The 18,224-nt window shown below is 37.3% G+C and overlaps 1 protein-coding gene across 11 annotated transcripts in view; it reads left to right on the plus strand.

The window, feature by feature from the left end:
- The window catches only part of trol (terribly reduced optic lobes), a 1,731,230-nt gene that overhangs the window by 1,337,913 nt on the left and 375,093 nt on the right, over positions 1-18,224 (plus strand). For all 11 annotated transcript variants that reach the window (XM_090387691.1, XM_090387694.1, XM_090387699.1 and 8 more), the window contains one exon: positions 10,630-10,727. In XM_090387691.1, the coding sequence (XP_090243817.1) occupies positions 10,630-10,727 (98 nt within the window). The remainder of the gene's footprint in view (positions 1-10,629; positions 10,728-18,224) is intronic.

Here is an 18,224-nt window from a genome sequence, read left to right on the forward strand (position 1 = left end):
AAGGAGAAGTATGGGGAGAGGGGGATGCTGGAAACTTTGCTCTAGAGACTAAACATGGGTTTCACCACTTCAAGCCTCCAATAAGCAAAGTGGTGGTATTTCACCGGTTGATATTTGTATGTGTGTCCAAAGTTTCAAATCCCAAGTCTTTTCCGATCTTCACAATGTCTTCGGCAATTGTCTGCACTTGTGATTCAAAACCAATGAAATCATTTGCGAAATGGGGCAAAACATATGCTGCCAAACATAATGCATGTTGTTGCAATGATTTCTAACCAAGATGCATATATATTTTTGATCATAGCCGGATGGATGTAGCCACCATTGAGAGCCAAAATTCTACACCACTTTCCCCTGAACTAAAACTATACATGCATTATGCCGATGACATTCTTGTAATAGACAAGAGATCCATCATTGATAACCTCTTAGTAAAACTCAACTCTATACATGACAGACTTAAATTAACCCTTTAAATTTGGACAAAACAATCAGATAAATTTCCTCAATCTCACTATCTATATAACAGGCACAAAATTAAATACGAAAATTTTCAGGAAAAATACAAACACCAGTAAATACCTACATTTTGCCTCTCATCACCCCCTAAACACTAAAAAAGCAGTTTTATATAATCAAATTCACAATGCACTAAAGTACAGCTCCTCACCAACTGACCTTTACAACGAAATCCAATATCTCACCGACAAATTTATATCCAGAGGTTACCCCCACCAACTTATTTTAAACACAGTCTCCATCGCTAAGAATAAAATTAAACTTAACAATCCAACCAAAGACAATAAAACAAACATTTGCATAGTCCTCCTTTATCACAATGAACTCGTAGGACAGTTCCACCGTCTATTTAACGATACTGATATCTGCCTTGTTTTTTCCACCTACAACAAATTAGGATCCTTCTTCAGCTCCTATAAAGACACACACAAATATCCTACAAACGACCTCAATAATATAATATACCTCATTAATTGTCAACCAAACTGTAAATCATGTTACATTGGAAGTCATCATCATCAGCCATTTTCAATCCACTGCAGGATGAAGGCCTCTCCAGCAACTTTCCAGTTCCTTCTGTTTTGAGCACTGGCCATCCATTTACTACCCACAAACTCATGAATTTCATCTATCCATCTCCGCCTTTGTCTTCCAGGTTTTCTTCTAGCTCCTCTTGGATACCATTCTGTTATTTTCTTAGTCCATCTGTCATCATGTCTTCGAGTTATGTGTCCTGCCCAAAACCATTTTAGTTCTTTAGTTTTGATAAGAATGTCCTTTACTTGAGTTTGCTGCCTAATCCATGTGTTTCTCTTCTTATCTAACAGTCTGATTCCCAATATAATTCGTTCCATTCTTCGCTGTGTAGTTCTCAGCTTCTCTTCCATTCTTTTGGTGAGTGCCCAAGTTTCACTTGCATAATTCATGGTGGAGAGTATACATTGGTTCATTATTTTATGTTTCAGACAAACCGGGATATTGCTCTTCAGTATGTGACTATATTTCCTGAATGCTATCCATCCAAAATTTATTCTTCTCTTGACTTCCAGTCATTTATCATTATTACAGCTAATAACTTGTCCCAGATAAGTATATGACTCCACCTTTTCAATTACTGCTCCTTCAATTATTATTTCCCTTTCTATGGCATACTTGTTCATCATTACATTTGTTTTAACCATATTCATCTTTAGTCCAAAATCCTTACTTACCGTGCATAACTGATTAAGATTTTCCTCTAATTCTTTGGGATCGTGGCTTATGACCACAATGTCATATGCAAATCGTAAATGGTTTAGGTACTCTCCGTTCACATTGACTCCCTTCTGTGACCAGTCTAATCTTCTGAAAGCTTCCTCAAGGGCAGCAGTAAACAGCTTTGGAGATATTGTGTCTCCTTGTCGAATTCCTTTCTCAATTTTAAATTTAGTATTAGCATTAGTAGAGGCATTTGATGCAAGAAAGCAATTTCCTACTGTCTTTGTCTAGTCTAATAAAGGAGGTAGTATTCTCATATATTTTCTTCAAAATCATAATATATGGGGTATCTATGCCTTGTCTTTGCAGTGCCCGAAACATTGCCTTATGCTGTATGGAGTCAAATGCCTTTTCATAATCCACAAATGCCAGGCATAATGGTGTTTATATTCATTTGCTTTTTCCATTAGCTGTGATATTACATGAAGGTGATCCATAGTTGAGAATGCTGTCCTAAAGCCAGCTTGCTCTTTCAGTTGATTGTCATCAAGTATTCTTTCTAATCTGTTAGTAATGACCCTTGTGAACAACTTGTAGATGTGGGATAACAAGCTAATTGGTCTATAATTTCCAATTTCTGATTTATCTGCTTTCTTATGCGGCAAAACTATGATTGCATTATTCCACTGCTTAGGCGTCATACCTTTTCTAATGCACTTTGTGAAGAGCCTTGCCAGTTTTTGTGTTATGTCTCTTCCTCCCAATTTTAACAATTCTACAGTAACTTCATCTTCCCCCGGGGCTTTCTGATTCTTCATTTTCTTCAATGCATGTTCTACCTCATCAGGAAGAATATTGGGTATGTCGTGTGTATTGCTACTTTGCAATCCATCTTCCCCACTGCTGGCATCATTCCCCTGCTGCTTGTATAATTCTCTATAGTAGTCTTCTGCTATTTGAATTATGTCTTCTCTGCTGTTTATAAGTACACCATCGCTATTCTTCATTTTCAGTATCATTTGTCTTTCTGTATTACTGCTCATGGCTGCTGATTTAAATCCTTTGTTTTCCCTTAATGCTGGTTCTACTTTTCTTGTGTTAAATCTTCTTATGTCCTCTCTGAGTCTCTTTCTAAGGACTTTACATAACTCAGTATACTCAATTTTCTCCCTGTCAGTGTTTTTCATGCTTTTCATTTGTTGTCTTCGGTTCATCTTGACAAGTGTTTATTGACTAATTTTTTCTCCTTTGGATTTCTTTTTCCCTATAGGTTTCTTGGGCTTTATCACTTTCAGAAAGTTGTAATATTCCTCGTTGATATCTTGGTCCTGAGCAGTCTGCAGAAACTCAAACTTGTTCCTAAGTTCCAGTACATACTGCTTTTTCTCCTCTTCTGTTATCTCAAAGACCTTTGTATTATTTACTCGAGTCAGTTTTTTCCTTTCCTTTCTTACATCTATATCGAGTGTACATCTTGCCATTCTGTGATCACTTCCAGCATTTACCTTATTCAGGACGGTAACATCATTCACAATATATCTTCTGTTAGTGAGGATGAAGTCGATTTCATTAGTAGTTAATCCATTTGGACTCTTCCATGTCCACTTTCTGTTCACCCTTTTCTTGAAAAAAGTGTTCATTACTGATAGTCCTTGAGATTCTGCAAATTCCACAAGTCTTTCACCTCTTTCATTTCTTTCACCAATTCCAAAATTTCCTATAGTTCCCCTTTCTGCACTGTTTTGTCTTTTTCCAACCTTAGCATTGAAGTCCCCCATAATAATATTGTAGTAGGTTTTCTGCTCATCTAGAAGACTCAATTTCGGTGTACATTTCTTCAACCTCTTCATCATCATGGCTCGATGTTGTTAGTCTTGACACCCTTGGTGATGCACTTTTGAATTCCAAAATGTTGTTTTTAAAATCTTTATGGACCAGAAACCCAACTCCACCTTCACTCCTTTCACTGTTTCCATTGGAAGTACCACTTCTAGTGGTATATCGGATGTAGCACTACCAAATTTGGCTCATCAAAAACATCCAACACCCGTGCATACTATCATTTCCATAGTCTCATGTCTAACTAATCTGTTACAGAACTTACAATTCATGCCCAGACCCACAACCACACCCAACCTCATTGACTCTGCCATTTCTATCATTAAACTAAAATCCAGCTACAGAATACTTCAATATGAAGCCCTAGCTATTGAATGGTATCGGCACCACTCAAACCTTAAAATTCTAAATTCCAAACTCCCCTTCAATCTTTACCCAATTTGGAACCTCTCGCGATTAAAGTTCCCACATGTCAAAAAAGGCATCATGAGAGTAAAATGTATTTCTTAAATACCATGCGCGTTCACTCACCACACATTGCCAACTGAAGATGTTTTAACCAACGAAAGTCCCTGTAACAACTATTGGCTTCACCGTATTCACCTATTTAGTTTCAATTATTCTTTGGTTCTTTACTTCAATGACAACCAAGGATTTGATGTGTATGCTTCTGTTTCCTTGCGTCTATTTTAACTCAGTCAACATTTACCTACTTCCTCCTCCGTTTTAATTTTCTTCAACTTAACAATTCAACCTAAATATTAACCATGCTGCCTAAGTAAGTCATCGCAGATTAATTCAAGGTGAGTACCACTTTCTAAGCATTCGCTATCTTTTTCTTCTGTTTGGGGTAAAATAATGGAATCACTGGTTAAAAAGGCATAGCAGGATCATCTAGATGAAACTGCAGCAATAGTTCAGACACAGCATGGGTGTGTTAAAGGAAAGTCTTGTCTGACAAATTTGATTGGATACTATAATGTGGTTACAAAGGAACTCTATACAAAAATAATAATTTTGATATCGTATACTCGGATTTCAGGAAAGCTTTTGACACTGTTGTGCATGGAAGATTATTCTACAAAATGGAGGAGCAATATGGTATTAGGGGTAAGTTGCTACAATGGATAAAAGGGTGGTTGAATGGGAGAAGACAGAGTGGTAATCAGTGAATGCTGCTCTTCATGGACTAATATTATTAGTGGAGTCCCCCTGGGTTCAGTGTTGGATCCACTGTTGTTTTGTATATTTATCAATGATATCTCATGAAGGTATATCAGGCTTAATGTCGAAGTTTGCAGATGACACAAAAGTAGGCAGGGTCGTTAATGATAGTAAATGCAGTGTGCTAATGCAACAGGATCTAGAAAATTTGGGCAGATGGACTGAAAAGTGGCAACTTTAACATTGACAAATGCAAAGTACTGCATATGGGTTGAAGAAACTTACCTACTTCTTACTTCCTACAACTTACCCAGAGTAATGTACCAACTATGTGTGCTAATGATAGTATACTACTCCAACAGAATCTAGAGAAGTTGAGCAGATGGGCTGGGAGGTGGCAACTGAAATTAAATATTGACAAATGTAATGTACTGCATACGGGTAGCAGTAACCCCAGAGTAATGTACCAACTGTGTGCTACTACAGTCACGGTTGTGGAGAATGAAAAGGGTCTGGGGGGGGGGTAATTTCACAGTCAGATATGAAATTTTTTTGACAGTGCTGACAGGCTGCTACAGTCACTCACAGTGTAGTAGTAGTGGCATGTGATGCAAGAAAGCAAGTGTATGAGCTTATGCAGTATCAGCCAAAAAAAAAAAAATCACACCATTGCCTCCAAATGCCTGTCCAGTTCCTCCTTAAATTTATTCAACCTATCAACTTCCACAACGACAGATGGAAGTTTGTTCCAGCAATTAACCACCTGCTGGCTAAAGGCAAATTTCCGCACATCTATTCTACATCTGTCTTTTCTTAATTTGAATTTATGCCCCCTTAGGTTTGTAATCTGAACAAGTGGAAGGATCCCATCAGAATGCGCAGGTGCTTAGTCTCCAGCCACTGCAATTTGCAGAACTTAAGCCTCTCTTGGTAAGAGAATCCCTTCATTCCCCTCACCAATCTTGTTGCCCTTCTCTGTACATGCTCAAGTAAATACGCAGTATTCAAGTCATGGCCTGACCATTGCCTTATACAGAGGGATAATCACCTCCTTTTCCCTGCCAGCAAAATTCCTATATATCATAGACAAAACCCTATGACCTGCCCTGGCAGCCTATCTGCATAATGTCTTGTCAATGATATTCAGAAATTTTGCTAGCAGGGATTAGGAGGTGATTGTTCCCTTGTATAAGGCAATGGTCAGGCCACGCCTTCAGTACTGCATACAGGTCTGGAGGCCTCATTTTAGGAAGGATGTAGAGCTGCTGGAATGCGTACAGAGAAGGGCAACGAGATTGGTGAGTGGAACAATAGGTTGCTGTTACCAAGAAAGACTTAAGTTCTGCTAATTGTAACATTTGGAGACCTGGCACTTGCAAGTTGATCTAATTGATATGGATAAAACCCTGAATGGTTTGAGAAAGCTCAATGCTGATGGGATTCTTCCTCTTGCTCAGATTACTAACCTGATGGGACATAAATTCAAATTGAGGGAAAACAATTGTATAATAGATGGATGATAATTTGCCTTTAGCCAGTGGGTGATTGATAATTGAGACAGACTTCCATCTGTTGTAGTGGAGGTCGACTTAAATAAGTTCAAGGTAGAATTAAACTTGCCTTTGGTGTGAATGGATGGGTGAAATGGGAATGTTTTTTTTTTTTTTTTTTTTTTTTGGGGCTTATGCTATATAAGCCTCCTTTCTTGCATCATATGTCTATGCTAATGCTAACTAAGAGTTTAAGTGAAAAATTTCTTTAATGGGAAGCTTCATATGATTAATTGGCTTAGTGTTATTATTTAACATTTCCCAAAAAATATCTAATGCGCGTTCAATGTTTAGATTCGTATATATCAAAGCAATATCCAATGAGAATAAATTATCATTACTGCCAAGTCCACAGTCCTTAAGGGCTCACATCTGGTGAGTATGGGCTTGGTACACCCAGTGTCCTGAGCTGGATATCATCATTCTCTTTCTTGGTGATTCCCTTTTCTTTCTCTCTCTCTCTCTCTCAGGGTAACTTGGGAATTTTTTTGGCTGGTGCAGCGTAAGTCTCAGGCTTCCTTGCACCATATGACTAATAATAATAAAATATATCGTAGTTTTTTTATCCCAAATTGTATCACTTCTATAAAGGATTTTATTATAATATATATGTATATATATGGCTAAGGAATGAAAATGCCTAGTTTCTGTTAGAATCAATCGGCCGAATGAGAAATCCGGTTTTATTCGGTTTTACCTGACCGAAAAGTGAAGGAATGTTGTATGTTCTGGCCTTCAATTCCTTTAACTAAGATGTAATAATGTAGTAATTTTTTCGATATGGTTAACTTTTTATTGTACCGATTGACCAAATTGGTAAATCGTACCGGGTTTACTTCCAGGTAAATGGAGGTCTCTGATATAATTGAATCTAACTTATTTATATAATCGGTTTTATCAAGTATTACAACTGTATCTCCTTTATCTGCTCTCTGAATAATAATGTCTTTATTTTCCCAAAGTTCACGTAAAGCCAAACTTTCATGTCTATTCAATTTAGAAAGTCACGTGTCTTTTATGTTATTCAACACTTGTTTAACTTGTTGAACAAATAAATCTTTTTGTGGAACATTATGAAGTCCAAATTGTTTTTAATTGTTTTCAATGTCCCCAGGAGCTCACATCTGGTGAGTATGGGCTTGGCACACCCAGAGTCCTGAGCTGGATATCATCATTCTTCTTTCTTGGTGATTCCCTTCTACTTTTGACTCTCTCTCTCTCTCTCTCTCTCTCTCTCTCTCTCTCTCTCTCTCTCTCTCTCTCTCTCTCTCTCAGGGTAACTTAATTTTTGTTTTGGCTGGTGCAGCATAAGCCTCAGGCTTCCTTGCACCATATAGCTAATAATAATAATAATAATGTATTATTTTTTACTGTAATCATTTTGTATTAATGTTATATTCATTTTAAATTCTGGAGAGTAGCATATGGAAGTGTTTTAGGGTATCTTTTTGAGGTAAATTTCTCTTCTACAAATATTGAAATCAACATAGAAGGTATTGAGAATCTTAGCTCTGGTTTATACTAACAAATTCTTATTTTAAACTCTTGTTGACTATTTCATTCACTTCCTTCCTCTCCAGGTATAACCTATCGATACACACAATTATGGGAGATTTTTTGAACATTTTGGTGCTTTTCCAGGGTGAATTTAAATCATAAAATTTCAAGCATAAAGCAACCAGCACTTGCCACATCTCATAATATAGTTAAACTTGCCTTAAAATCTTGATATTCTAATAAATAAAAATACCTTTACCAGTCTAGGAAACTTCGTGACAAATTACAAAATAATCTACATCCAAACAATTGGTCTGTATTGAAGACCTCCATAGATTTGCTAGTTGTGGCACAGGCCACAGAAATAAAAAGAAAACAAGACACATTAACAAATTGAGTACATTATTGTGGGTATCAAGACAGGTTCGTATGGGTTCAAACATTCTTTCGAGCTTTTTACCAAGTGCATACTAGTTCATTGATGACCCCCCCCTCAAATGCGTACAATGTGCTAATGCACAATCAGAATGATTCAGTTACTTCTCGAACACCCCCCTCGCCCTACATCCTCATATATGCTATTGCAGGACCAGATTTCAGTTTTATCCAAAGGATTAAATTATAATTTACCACCTCGAAAACTACCTAAAAAAACAGTTTGTAATAGATATTGAATTTGGACTTTATAATGTTCCACAAAAAAGATTTATTTATTCAACTCTACAAGTGGTGAATACCATAAAAGACGTGTGACTTCCTAAATTGAATAGACATGAAAGTTTATCTTTACATGAACTTTGAGAAAATAAAGACATTATTATTCAGAGAGTAGATAAAGGAGATACAGTTGTAATACTCAATAAAACCGGTTATATAAATAAGTTAGATTCAATTATATCACTTACCTGAAAGTAATCCTGGTACTATTTACCAATTTGGTCAATCAGTACAATAAAATGTTAACCACATATTGAAACAATGACTGCATTACTATGTCTCAGTTAAAGGAATTGAAGACCAGAACATACATCATTCTTTCACTTTTCAGTCAGGTAAAACTGCATAAACCAGTTTTCACCTTCAGCCCATTGTTTCTTACAGAAACTTGGCATTTTAATCCTAAGCCATACATGTATATAGTATTATAAAACCCTTTAGACAGGTGATACAATTTGGGATAAAAAAAACTACGATATATAATTTAATAACCTTATGGAGTGCAGACTTGGTGATAATGATAATTTATTCTCCCTGGATATACTTTGTTATATACGAATGTAAATGAAGAATACATATTAGATATTCTTTGGGATATGTTAAATGATAACTCTATACTGATTAATCATACGAAGCTTCCTATTAAAGAAAATTTTCACTTAATTTTTCTCTTAGTTGAAGCCAACTATATCACTTTTCTGGACTGGAAAGTTGCTGGAGAGGCCTTCATCCTGCAGTGGATTGAAAATGGCTGATGATGATGATATCACTTTTTGAAACAAAGTATACAAACAAATTTTTTCTTTGCCAATGAGATTGAGTCTAAGCAACTTAATGTCGGAGGTCTATCTCTCAACGATTGAGAGTATAATTTCACTCATTGTAAACCAATACACACCGGTATGCTTCTGCATTATAACAGCTATCACCCATTCATCTACAAAAGGTCTATTGTCTTTAACCAATTTCCCAATGCTTATAAATATTCAATGATGGAATCTGCTTTAGATATACAGATATTAACCAGCAGGTTAATATCTGTATATTCAGTAATTTAGTAACTTTAGAAATAAAAATTTTAACCAGCAGGTTCTTAAACAGGGGTTATCCCCTTTCTACAAACTAAATTAGGTAACAAGCTAAGGATAGGATACAAAAAAACTACCAACCAACAATAGTAACATCAAAAAATACTTTATTTCTGTCCCATACGTTGAACAGTGGCACACAGCTTAACATATTCTTTAAAGATACCAAATTTAAGATTGTGGCCAGACCAATATGGAAATTACACGCTAAACGAACATGGCTCAGTCCTTTCCTCTTTTACAACACCAATAAATGACCTCGTATACAACATTTCATGCAGTGATTGTGACCGTCTTACCAAGGATCGATGCGATTTCTGCTGAATTTTAAAGTTGCACAGCATGCATCTTCAGTTTGTGCTTCTCATTCAGTAGCATCAGAATTAGCCTTTCATATCGTTAATGAAAACGATACATCTTTATTCAGTGAGGCCAAAATGCTTAGTGTCCAACGTAATTATACGAGACTATTAATTGCAGAAACCATCGAAATTAGATTACACGAGAATTCTATTAACATTTGCTATCAATATCTAATCTCTGATTCTTGGTCTTTTACAGTCATGCATGAAGATAAATCTCTATTTAAGATTCATGCTCACACATACTTGGTAATTTCCATTCCTGTGATCACGACATACAGTCAAAACTGTCAATTTCAGGAAGGAAAATTGTTTTTCAAAATTTGCCATAAACATTTTTTAATTGTGTTCATTTGATTTTTTAATTGTTTTTTAATTACTTTCAATTTATTTTTTACTGTAATCATTTTGCATTAATGTTATATTCATTTTAATTTCTGGAGAGTAGCATAGGAAGTGTTCTACATATCATACTGAGGTAAATTTCTCTTATTCTCCTACAAATAAATATATATATATAGAAATTAACTTTTCAAGGTGAACTTAAATACTGCACCCCTCAAAACTCTTTCTACTGTAACATTTTAATACTGATATAATTTATTGGTAATGGGGGAAAATGTAATTTATACTTAAACACTGTGTAAAATATAATAGAATGATGTGCACTGAGTATTTTGTAATTTTGCCTTTCAGATTTAACAGAGTTACAGGAGATGAAGAAGGAAAATATGTATGTGCTGCTGAAAATGCTGCTGGAAAAGTCACTGCAACAGCTTTCCTTCAAATTCAAGGTATAAGAAAGTATTGCATATTTTTAGAGTTTAGCTGTTGAAAATTATCTAAAATTATATTGACAGACAACTTAAAATGTCTTTAATTAATAATATTAGTGGCATTTATTTCTCAATATTTTTAATAATTTTCTGGAGGGACAGTTGCACTATTCTGCAACCAGAAGGATGGTTGCAGAATAGAATTGCAAAAGTTGCCTTTTGACAGTGAGTGATTGATTGCTGGGACAAACTTCCATCTGTTGTTGTGGAAGTTAATAAGTTAAATTAATTCAAAGGAGAACTAGAAAAACTATTGTAGAGAATGTTTAGGTGAAATGGGATGAGTTTTTTTTTTTTTTTTTTTGGCTGATGCTATATAAACTTACTTTTTTGCATCATATGCCATCGCTAATGCTAATGACTTCCAAAGAGGTATGATTGTTTGTTTAGCAGGTGTTACCACAGAGAAGACAGCTACACTTTTCAAGTATTGAAAGGATGATGTTATTTAGTCTTTAACAAATTAGAAATACATTTGGAAAACATCCATGAACTGACCCAAATGTAGCTGGAAAGGCAAGATGGCAGAGCAAGATGCTTGACATCTACTCTAGTTGATTATCACGTGTAATCATTGCCAAAAAGGAACGGTTAACCTCTGAATTTAATGCTGGAACTTCACAAGTTATCAGTACCTGTGCCATATGAAGGACCCTATAAAGGGTACAGTACAGTACAGGAGTAGGACAGGGAATCCACTGATTTATCCACCATAGAGCCATCCGGATTGCCACAGAGAGCATTTCATACTTCGCCAGTTTGTACGTGGAAGCCAATGAACCACCATTGATGCTTCAATGTCAGCAGTTGTTGTTAAAATATGCCATAAAATTAAAATCCCTGCTTGACCATCCTATGTGGACATCTGTTTATATGCCACAGTGGGAAAAATCTATATAATACACATAAAATTGTCAGTCGGCCCTTTGCTATCAGGATTCAACAGCTGGTTTGTGATATTAACTTTACATTGAATAATATATCCACATCAGCCAGGCAGTCCCTTCCTCCCTGGAATATGCAATTTCTGTCTTGTGATTTCATTCTTAGGAGCTGGCTGAAAGTTGATACATTTCCATGTATATATCAGCAACTGTTTGCAGCACACCATGCCGAATACCCAGATTTCTTGCCAGTTTATATAGATGCCTCGAAGTCTGAAGAGTTTGCAGGATCTGCTTGTGTTTTCCCAAGCAAAACAATCTGCAGTCATATTCCATATGAATGTAGTATATGTACTGCAGAGCTACACGCAATAGAACTAGCCTTAGATCATAAATTCCCACCAGTACCAAAGATGCATGTTATATACCAACTCCCTAGCATATTACAGGCCTTATCCAATGTGAGAAGCACTCACCCAGCATTGTGTCAGGTGCAGCAAATATTACACTCCCTCTTAGAGTTAAACTTCAATATTTGCTTTTGCTGGATCACTAGCCATGTTGGTATCAGAGGCAATGATTTGGCAGATGCAGCAGCAGCAGCCAAATCAGCCTTGCCACAAAGTTGCATCTGCTTGTCAGTCCCCTATACAGACTGCAAGCAACTAATCCACAAAAAATTATGCACTCATTGGCAAGAAGCTTGGAATGGGTACCCTACCAACAAGCTAAATGAAATTAAGCCCGGAATAATGCATTGCGCATTTCAGGGCTCACAGGGAGGAAGTAGAAAGTGCTTGCTTATGCATAGGACATTCTCACCTGATGCATTCGTATTTGCTTAGGGCTGATGATTGTCCTGTGTGTAGATGTAAGATAATTTTAACTATTCATCATATTTTAGTAGAACGTACATCTTTTAATAATGAATGCTGTTTATGTTTTGCCCATCTGTCTGAGCCTTATACACTCGGGCAGATTTTATCAGACGACAACAATGTGTCAGATGTATTCAAGTTTTTACAACTGATTAATTTATATAGTTTTATTTAGATTGCTTCAATATATAATATGCTATAACTGTTTTTGTGCCATACATGTTTAATATTAGATATGTTATTTTTATACTTTATACCTTAAGACTTGGTGCACAATAGCCTTAGATTCTGATGTGCCATAAAACTAACCAACAAACAATAACAAACCAACCAACCACTAATTTGAGACAACAAGCAAGAAAATATAGTGGCATTTGTGCCAGTAATATGAATGATAGACGCAGGAGGACCAAAGGCAAATCATGTGGTCCAGCAAGTCCCGATTTATGCTCTTCAGTACTAGTGGAAGTGTGCACATATGGACAAAATCACCATGTTACTGGCACTATTGAATTGTGTGCTGACAGGTACAGCCTGCTTGAGGTATAATGGTGTGGGACATGTTTTCATGGCATACCCTTACTTCACCAATCTCATGGGAGGATTCCAGAGGATATCTCAAAATTGTTATGAAATGGTTACATATAGCATCGTTGTATGTTCACCCCTATGGACAGGGGTACTTTCAGGGGGAACCTTGAGAAATAGGAAAGACCTCCAACATCTGCCCTGACCAGCCCAATCACATTGAACAACATCTGTGGGATGAACAGAAAGGACATATTTTCAGCACAATCTTCTACTACTTACACCACCTCAGGACTTAGATGTTTCATTACACAAATACTCCAGTTCCTCCTGGTACTTTTCAACAGCTTGTTAACCTCATGCCATATCTTGTTGGAGCAGAGATTTGGGCCAACGGTGGTGTATTGAACTATTACCTCATGATCCTCATAAAGTAGTCTAGCACTGTGTGTGTATTCTAGTAGTAGTAATAGAGGCATATTATGCAAGAAAGAAAGCAATATGAGTTTAGGTAGCATCAGCCAAAAAAAAAAAAAGAAGCAATTTCAAACATCCATTCCCTCAAATTTTTATCCAATTCCTCCTTGAATTTATTTAAGCTATCAACTTCCACAATGTCAGATGGAAGTTTGTTCCAGCAATTCACCACCTGCTGGCTAAAGGCAAATTTTTGCACATCTGTTATACAACTGTATTTCCGCAATTTGAATTTATGCCCCCTAAGGTTTATAATCTGAGCAAGTGGAAGAATCCCATCAGAATTCAGTGTGCTCAACCCATTCAAGGGCTTATATGCCTCAATCAAATCACCTTGCACGTGCTTAGTCTCCGGCCACTGCAATTTGCAGGACTTAAGCCTTCCTTGGTAAGAGGACCCCTTCATTCATCTCGCCAATCTTGCTACCCTTCTCTGTACATGTTCAAGCAGAAACTGTACATCCTTCCTAAAATGAGACCTTTGGACCCGTACGCAGTACTCAAGGCATGGCCTGACCATTGCCTTATACAAAGGGATAATCACCTCATTTTCCTTACTAGCAAAATTCCTGTATATCATTGACAATACCCCATGACCTCCTCTGGCAGCCTGTCTGCATTGCTCAGAAAATTTCATGTCTGACTGCACAATTACTCCCAGACATTTTTCATTTTCTACCACCCTAAGTGTAGTACCACACAGTTGGTACATTTCTCTGAGGTTACTTCTACCAATCTGCCCAATTTTCTAGATCCTGTTGCAGTAGCACACTGCCATTACTGTCAATAACAACCCTGCCAACCTTTGTATCATCTGAAAACTTCGACCTTAAGCCAAATATACCTTCATCAAATATCATCGATAAATATAAAAAGCAACAGTGGGCCCAACACCGAACCCTGGGGGACTCTACTACTAACATTAGTCCGTGAAGAGCAGAATCCATTGATTACCACTCTGTCTTCTCCCACTCAACCACCCTTTTATCCATTGTAGTACCTTACCCTTAATACCATACTGCTCCAATTTGTATAGTAGTCTTCCATGTGCAACAGAAAAGCCTTTCTAAGATCCAAGTATATAATAACAAAGTTATTCCCTGCATCCAGTTCTTTTGCGACTGCATCATAGTATCCAATCAAATTGGTCAGGCAAGACTTCCCCTTAACAAAACCATGCTGTGTCCGAGCTATAACTGAAGTCTTGTCTAGATGATCCTGTAGTGCTCCTTTAACCAGTGCCCCCATTAATTTTCCGTTAACAGAAATTAAACTCACAGGTCTATAATTACTTGTGTCAGCCTTTGATCCTCCTTTGTGAATTGGGGTCACATCTGCACTTCTCCAGTCCATGGGTACCTCCCCTGAGTCCAAGGAAGCTCTCATAATTATGGCTAAGGGTTTGCTTACTTCCTTTGCTGCCTCCTTTAATATAACTGGATAGATCCCATCCACCCCAGGTGCCTTTCTTGTGTTTATCTTCAACAATTTCTCCCCCACTTTACTCTCAGTTATTACAAGATTCTCTAGCTTACTGCCTGAGTTGAATACACCTCTGGCATTCCCCTCGCTGAATAACTCCTCATGTGTGAATGTCGATGCAAAATATTCATTTAGTTTGTTAAGCTGCCTGAGCAGGATCATCAACAGTTGACCCATCGATATCAAGTGGACCAATCTGATTCATCCCCTTCCTTCTAGAGTTTACATAAGTAAAGGACTCTTTGCTGTTTTTCGTTGCATCCCTTGCCAAAGATTTCTTGTAATCTGCCTTCGCCTGCCTAACCTCCTTTGTAACTTGGTTACAGATCAACTTGTATCTATCATAGGCTTCTGTGTCAGGTGTTAATTTGTATGTATCCCATGCATTTTTCTTCTCTGCCATATGTCTCATTAGTTCATCTGACATCCATTTAGGCCTAAACCTTGAACAATATTTCTTAGTTGGTATGTAAAGCCTAGTAGCTTCCAAGATAAGTTCTTTGAATGCTTCCCATTTTGAATTTGCTGTTGGTAACATCATCAGTTGGTCCCACTGTATAGAATTTAAGTATTGTCTCAGTCCATCATAGTCGCCTTTACGAAAGCAATAACCCTTCCCTTTACCCCTAATGGTAGTTACCTCTTTGAGTAAATCCCACTTCAGCACACTGTGATCACTGCCACCTAGTGGTTCATTTACCTGCAGATTCTTAATGCATGAAGAATCACTACTGATAATCAAATCAAGAGTATTACTCCTTCTAGTTGCCTCCCGAACATGCTGATGTAGAAAACAATCATCCAATAAATCCACAAAAGCCTTGCTAGTGTGTGAGTGACCAGCCCCCAAATTCCAGTCAATATCTGGGAAATTAAAATCCCCCATTATAAGACTCTCTGATTTACTGGCCCACTCTATTTCCCTGTATACAGTTTCTTATTATATTCATCATAGTCATTAGGGCTATAGCACACTCCTACTCTCAATTTTGATCTCCCATTGCTTATGTCACACCAAACTGACTCTACACTGCACTGTCCAGCAATGTCGACTGACTTCACTTCCTTGGATTTTATGTATTTTTTAACTAATAGCATAACCCCTCCTCCCTTCCTATCCTGTCTATCCTTTCTGTAGACATTGTACTCCCCAAATTCCAGTTCTGCATTCCTTATATCTGTGTGACACCACATCTCTGAAATCCCCACAGTATCTGCCTTTGATATTTTGAGCAATACCTCAAATTCATCAAATTTATTTACTGAACTCCTAGCATTGGTGTACACGCAAGTATACATGCACCTGTTCTTTTTCTTAGCTACCCTAACACAACCCATGTGTTTACTTGTACCCCAATGAATCCCCCCTCCCAATGATTAATGTCATTAGTACCAACATGTACAAGAATATCGCCCTTTGTGCCATTAAAAGATATATATTCTATAACATCAACTTTTGTCCCAGGCAGACATAACCTGATCCTATTCCACCTAACCTTTTTTACACAATACATTTACCTGGTGTTGCCTGATGCATAAGAGTGAGCTCTGGCGTTGAGTTGGGCAGCTGAGCGCTTGATGGGTCCCTCATTTTAATACCTTCAAGGTCATCTACCCAACTCTTCAAACTCTCATAAGCACCCATCAGAACGCTGAGTTGGCACCTAACTTTTTGACGCTCTCTGCACCTAGCACACACAAAGATATCCACCTTGGCTAGATCATGTAGCCCCAGATGCCAAGCGATTGTAATTGAGCATTTCCTCTGTGCTTAAAGTGCGATTATCTAAAAGCAATTTATAATTCTTTTAAGTTTCTATCCTTAAGAAATTTATTTATTTAATAACAGCTCCTGTTACAAAAGTACTTGTACACAGCAAGAAAGAAAAACCATCTTTTTCTTTATTTTTCTTACTTCTATTACTGACACTTACTACTTTACGCTTGGTCACACCAGGCACTGCTTCTGCTTCCCTGTGGTGTGGTCAGAAATGTTGGCTGAAAAGGTAATCTGCCTAGTGTCAAAAGGAGCAAACATGGATCAAATTGTGTTTCTGCCTTTAGAGCCGACAAGCTCTCGGCCAGAGTTAGATATTCAATATGATACATCACAACCCAAGAGGTTGAAAACCCCTTCTTCAGCAACAGATTTTTCTGCATTTCTTTTAATGCACTCTCTTGCAGATCAGCCTCTCGGTAAGCTCTCTCCATTCCTTATTCAGAAACACGTGGAAAGTCTGGCAGGATCTCCTAAAACAGTCAAGAGACTGCAATCAAGTGACCTTCTAGTGGAAACAATGTACCTTAAACATTCAGAGAAACTGCTAAAACCTACCAACTTGCTGGAATTCTAGTAAAAGTTTCTCCTCATGCTACCCTAAATACATCTAAGAGCATTATATCCAGCTGGGGTCTATTGAATGTCATGGAGGAGGAGATAACTCAAGAGCTGCAAGGTCAAAATGTCATTGCTGTGAAAAGAATTATGGTTAAAAGAGAAAATACACTTACGCCTACAAGGAATATTATTCTAACCTTTAACCTGCCAAATCTAACATCATCAGTAAAAGCAGGCTATCTGCTTTGCTGCATTAGACCATACGTTCATAATCCATTTAAATGTTTTAAGTGCCAAAAGTATGGCCACTCTCAAATGGCTCACAGAGGAAACAGTTTGTCCTTATTGTGGGTCCTCCAACCACACCCAAAGTGTTTGCTCGGAAAAAGAAATGATCTGCTCCAGCTGTAAAGGAAACCATCCTGCTTATTTAAGGATATGTGACAGATGGAAAACTGAAAAGAAAATCGTTAAATATAAGATCGAAAATAAAGTAAGCTTTCAAGAAGCAAGGAAATTAATTGCTTCCAGTTTGAATAAACATACATATGCCAATATTGCGCAAAAAGATCAATCAGTGGCCACCAAACTGATGTTCCAGTCCCTTCAAACACCTCAATCTCTGACTGGGCTTGGACTGTTCTCTCTCTCAGCAACAGTCCAATATCCCGAAATATTTGAACCAGGCAAGTAATGCTGCACTTACAGTACCAGCTATATCTCTCCTTCTATCATCAGGGATTGCTTCAACATCGAATAATCAAAGCTCAAATTTAGAAAAGAATATCCAAGAAACGTCTATGGATACAATTGACTAATCCAGACAAGAAGACACAATCCTAGAATTATATGTTGAAGAAGATATGAA

Source organism: Mastigoproctus giganteus, chromosome 13 (genome assembly GCF_048544385.1).
Source record: "Mastigoproctus giganteus isolate SK-2022 chromosome 13, ASM4854438v1, whole genome shotgun sequence".
Lineage (NCBI taxonomy): Eukaryota > Metazoa > Arthropoda > Arachnida > Uropygi > Thelyphonidae > Mastigoproctus > Mastigoproctus giganteus.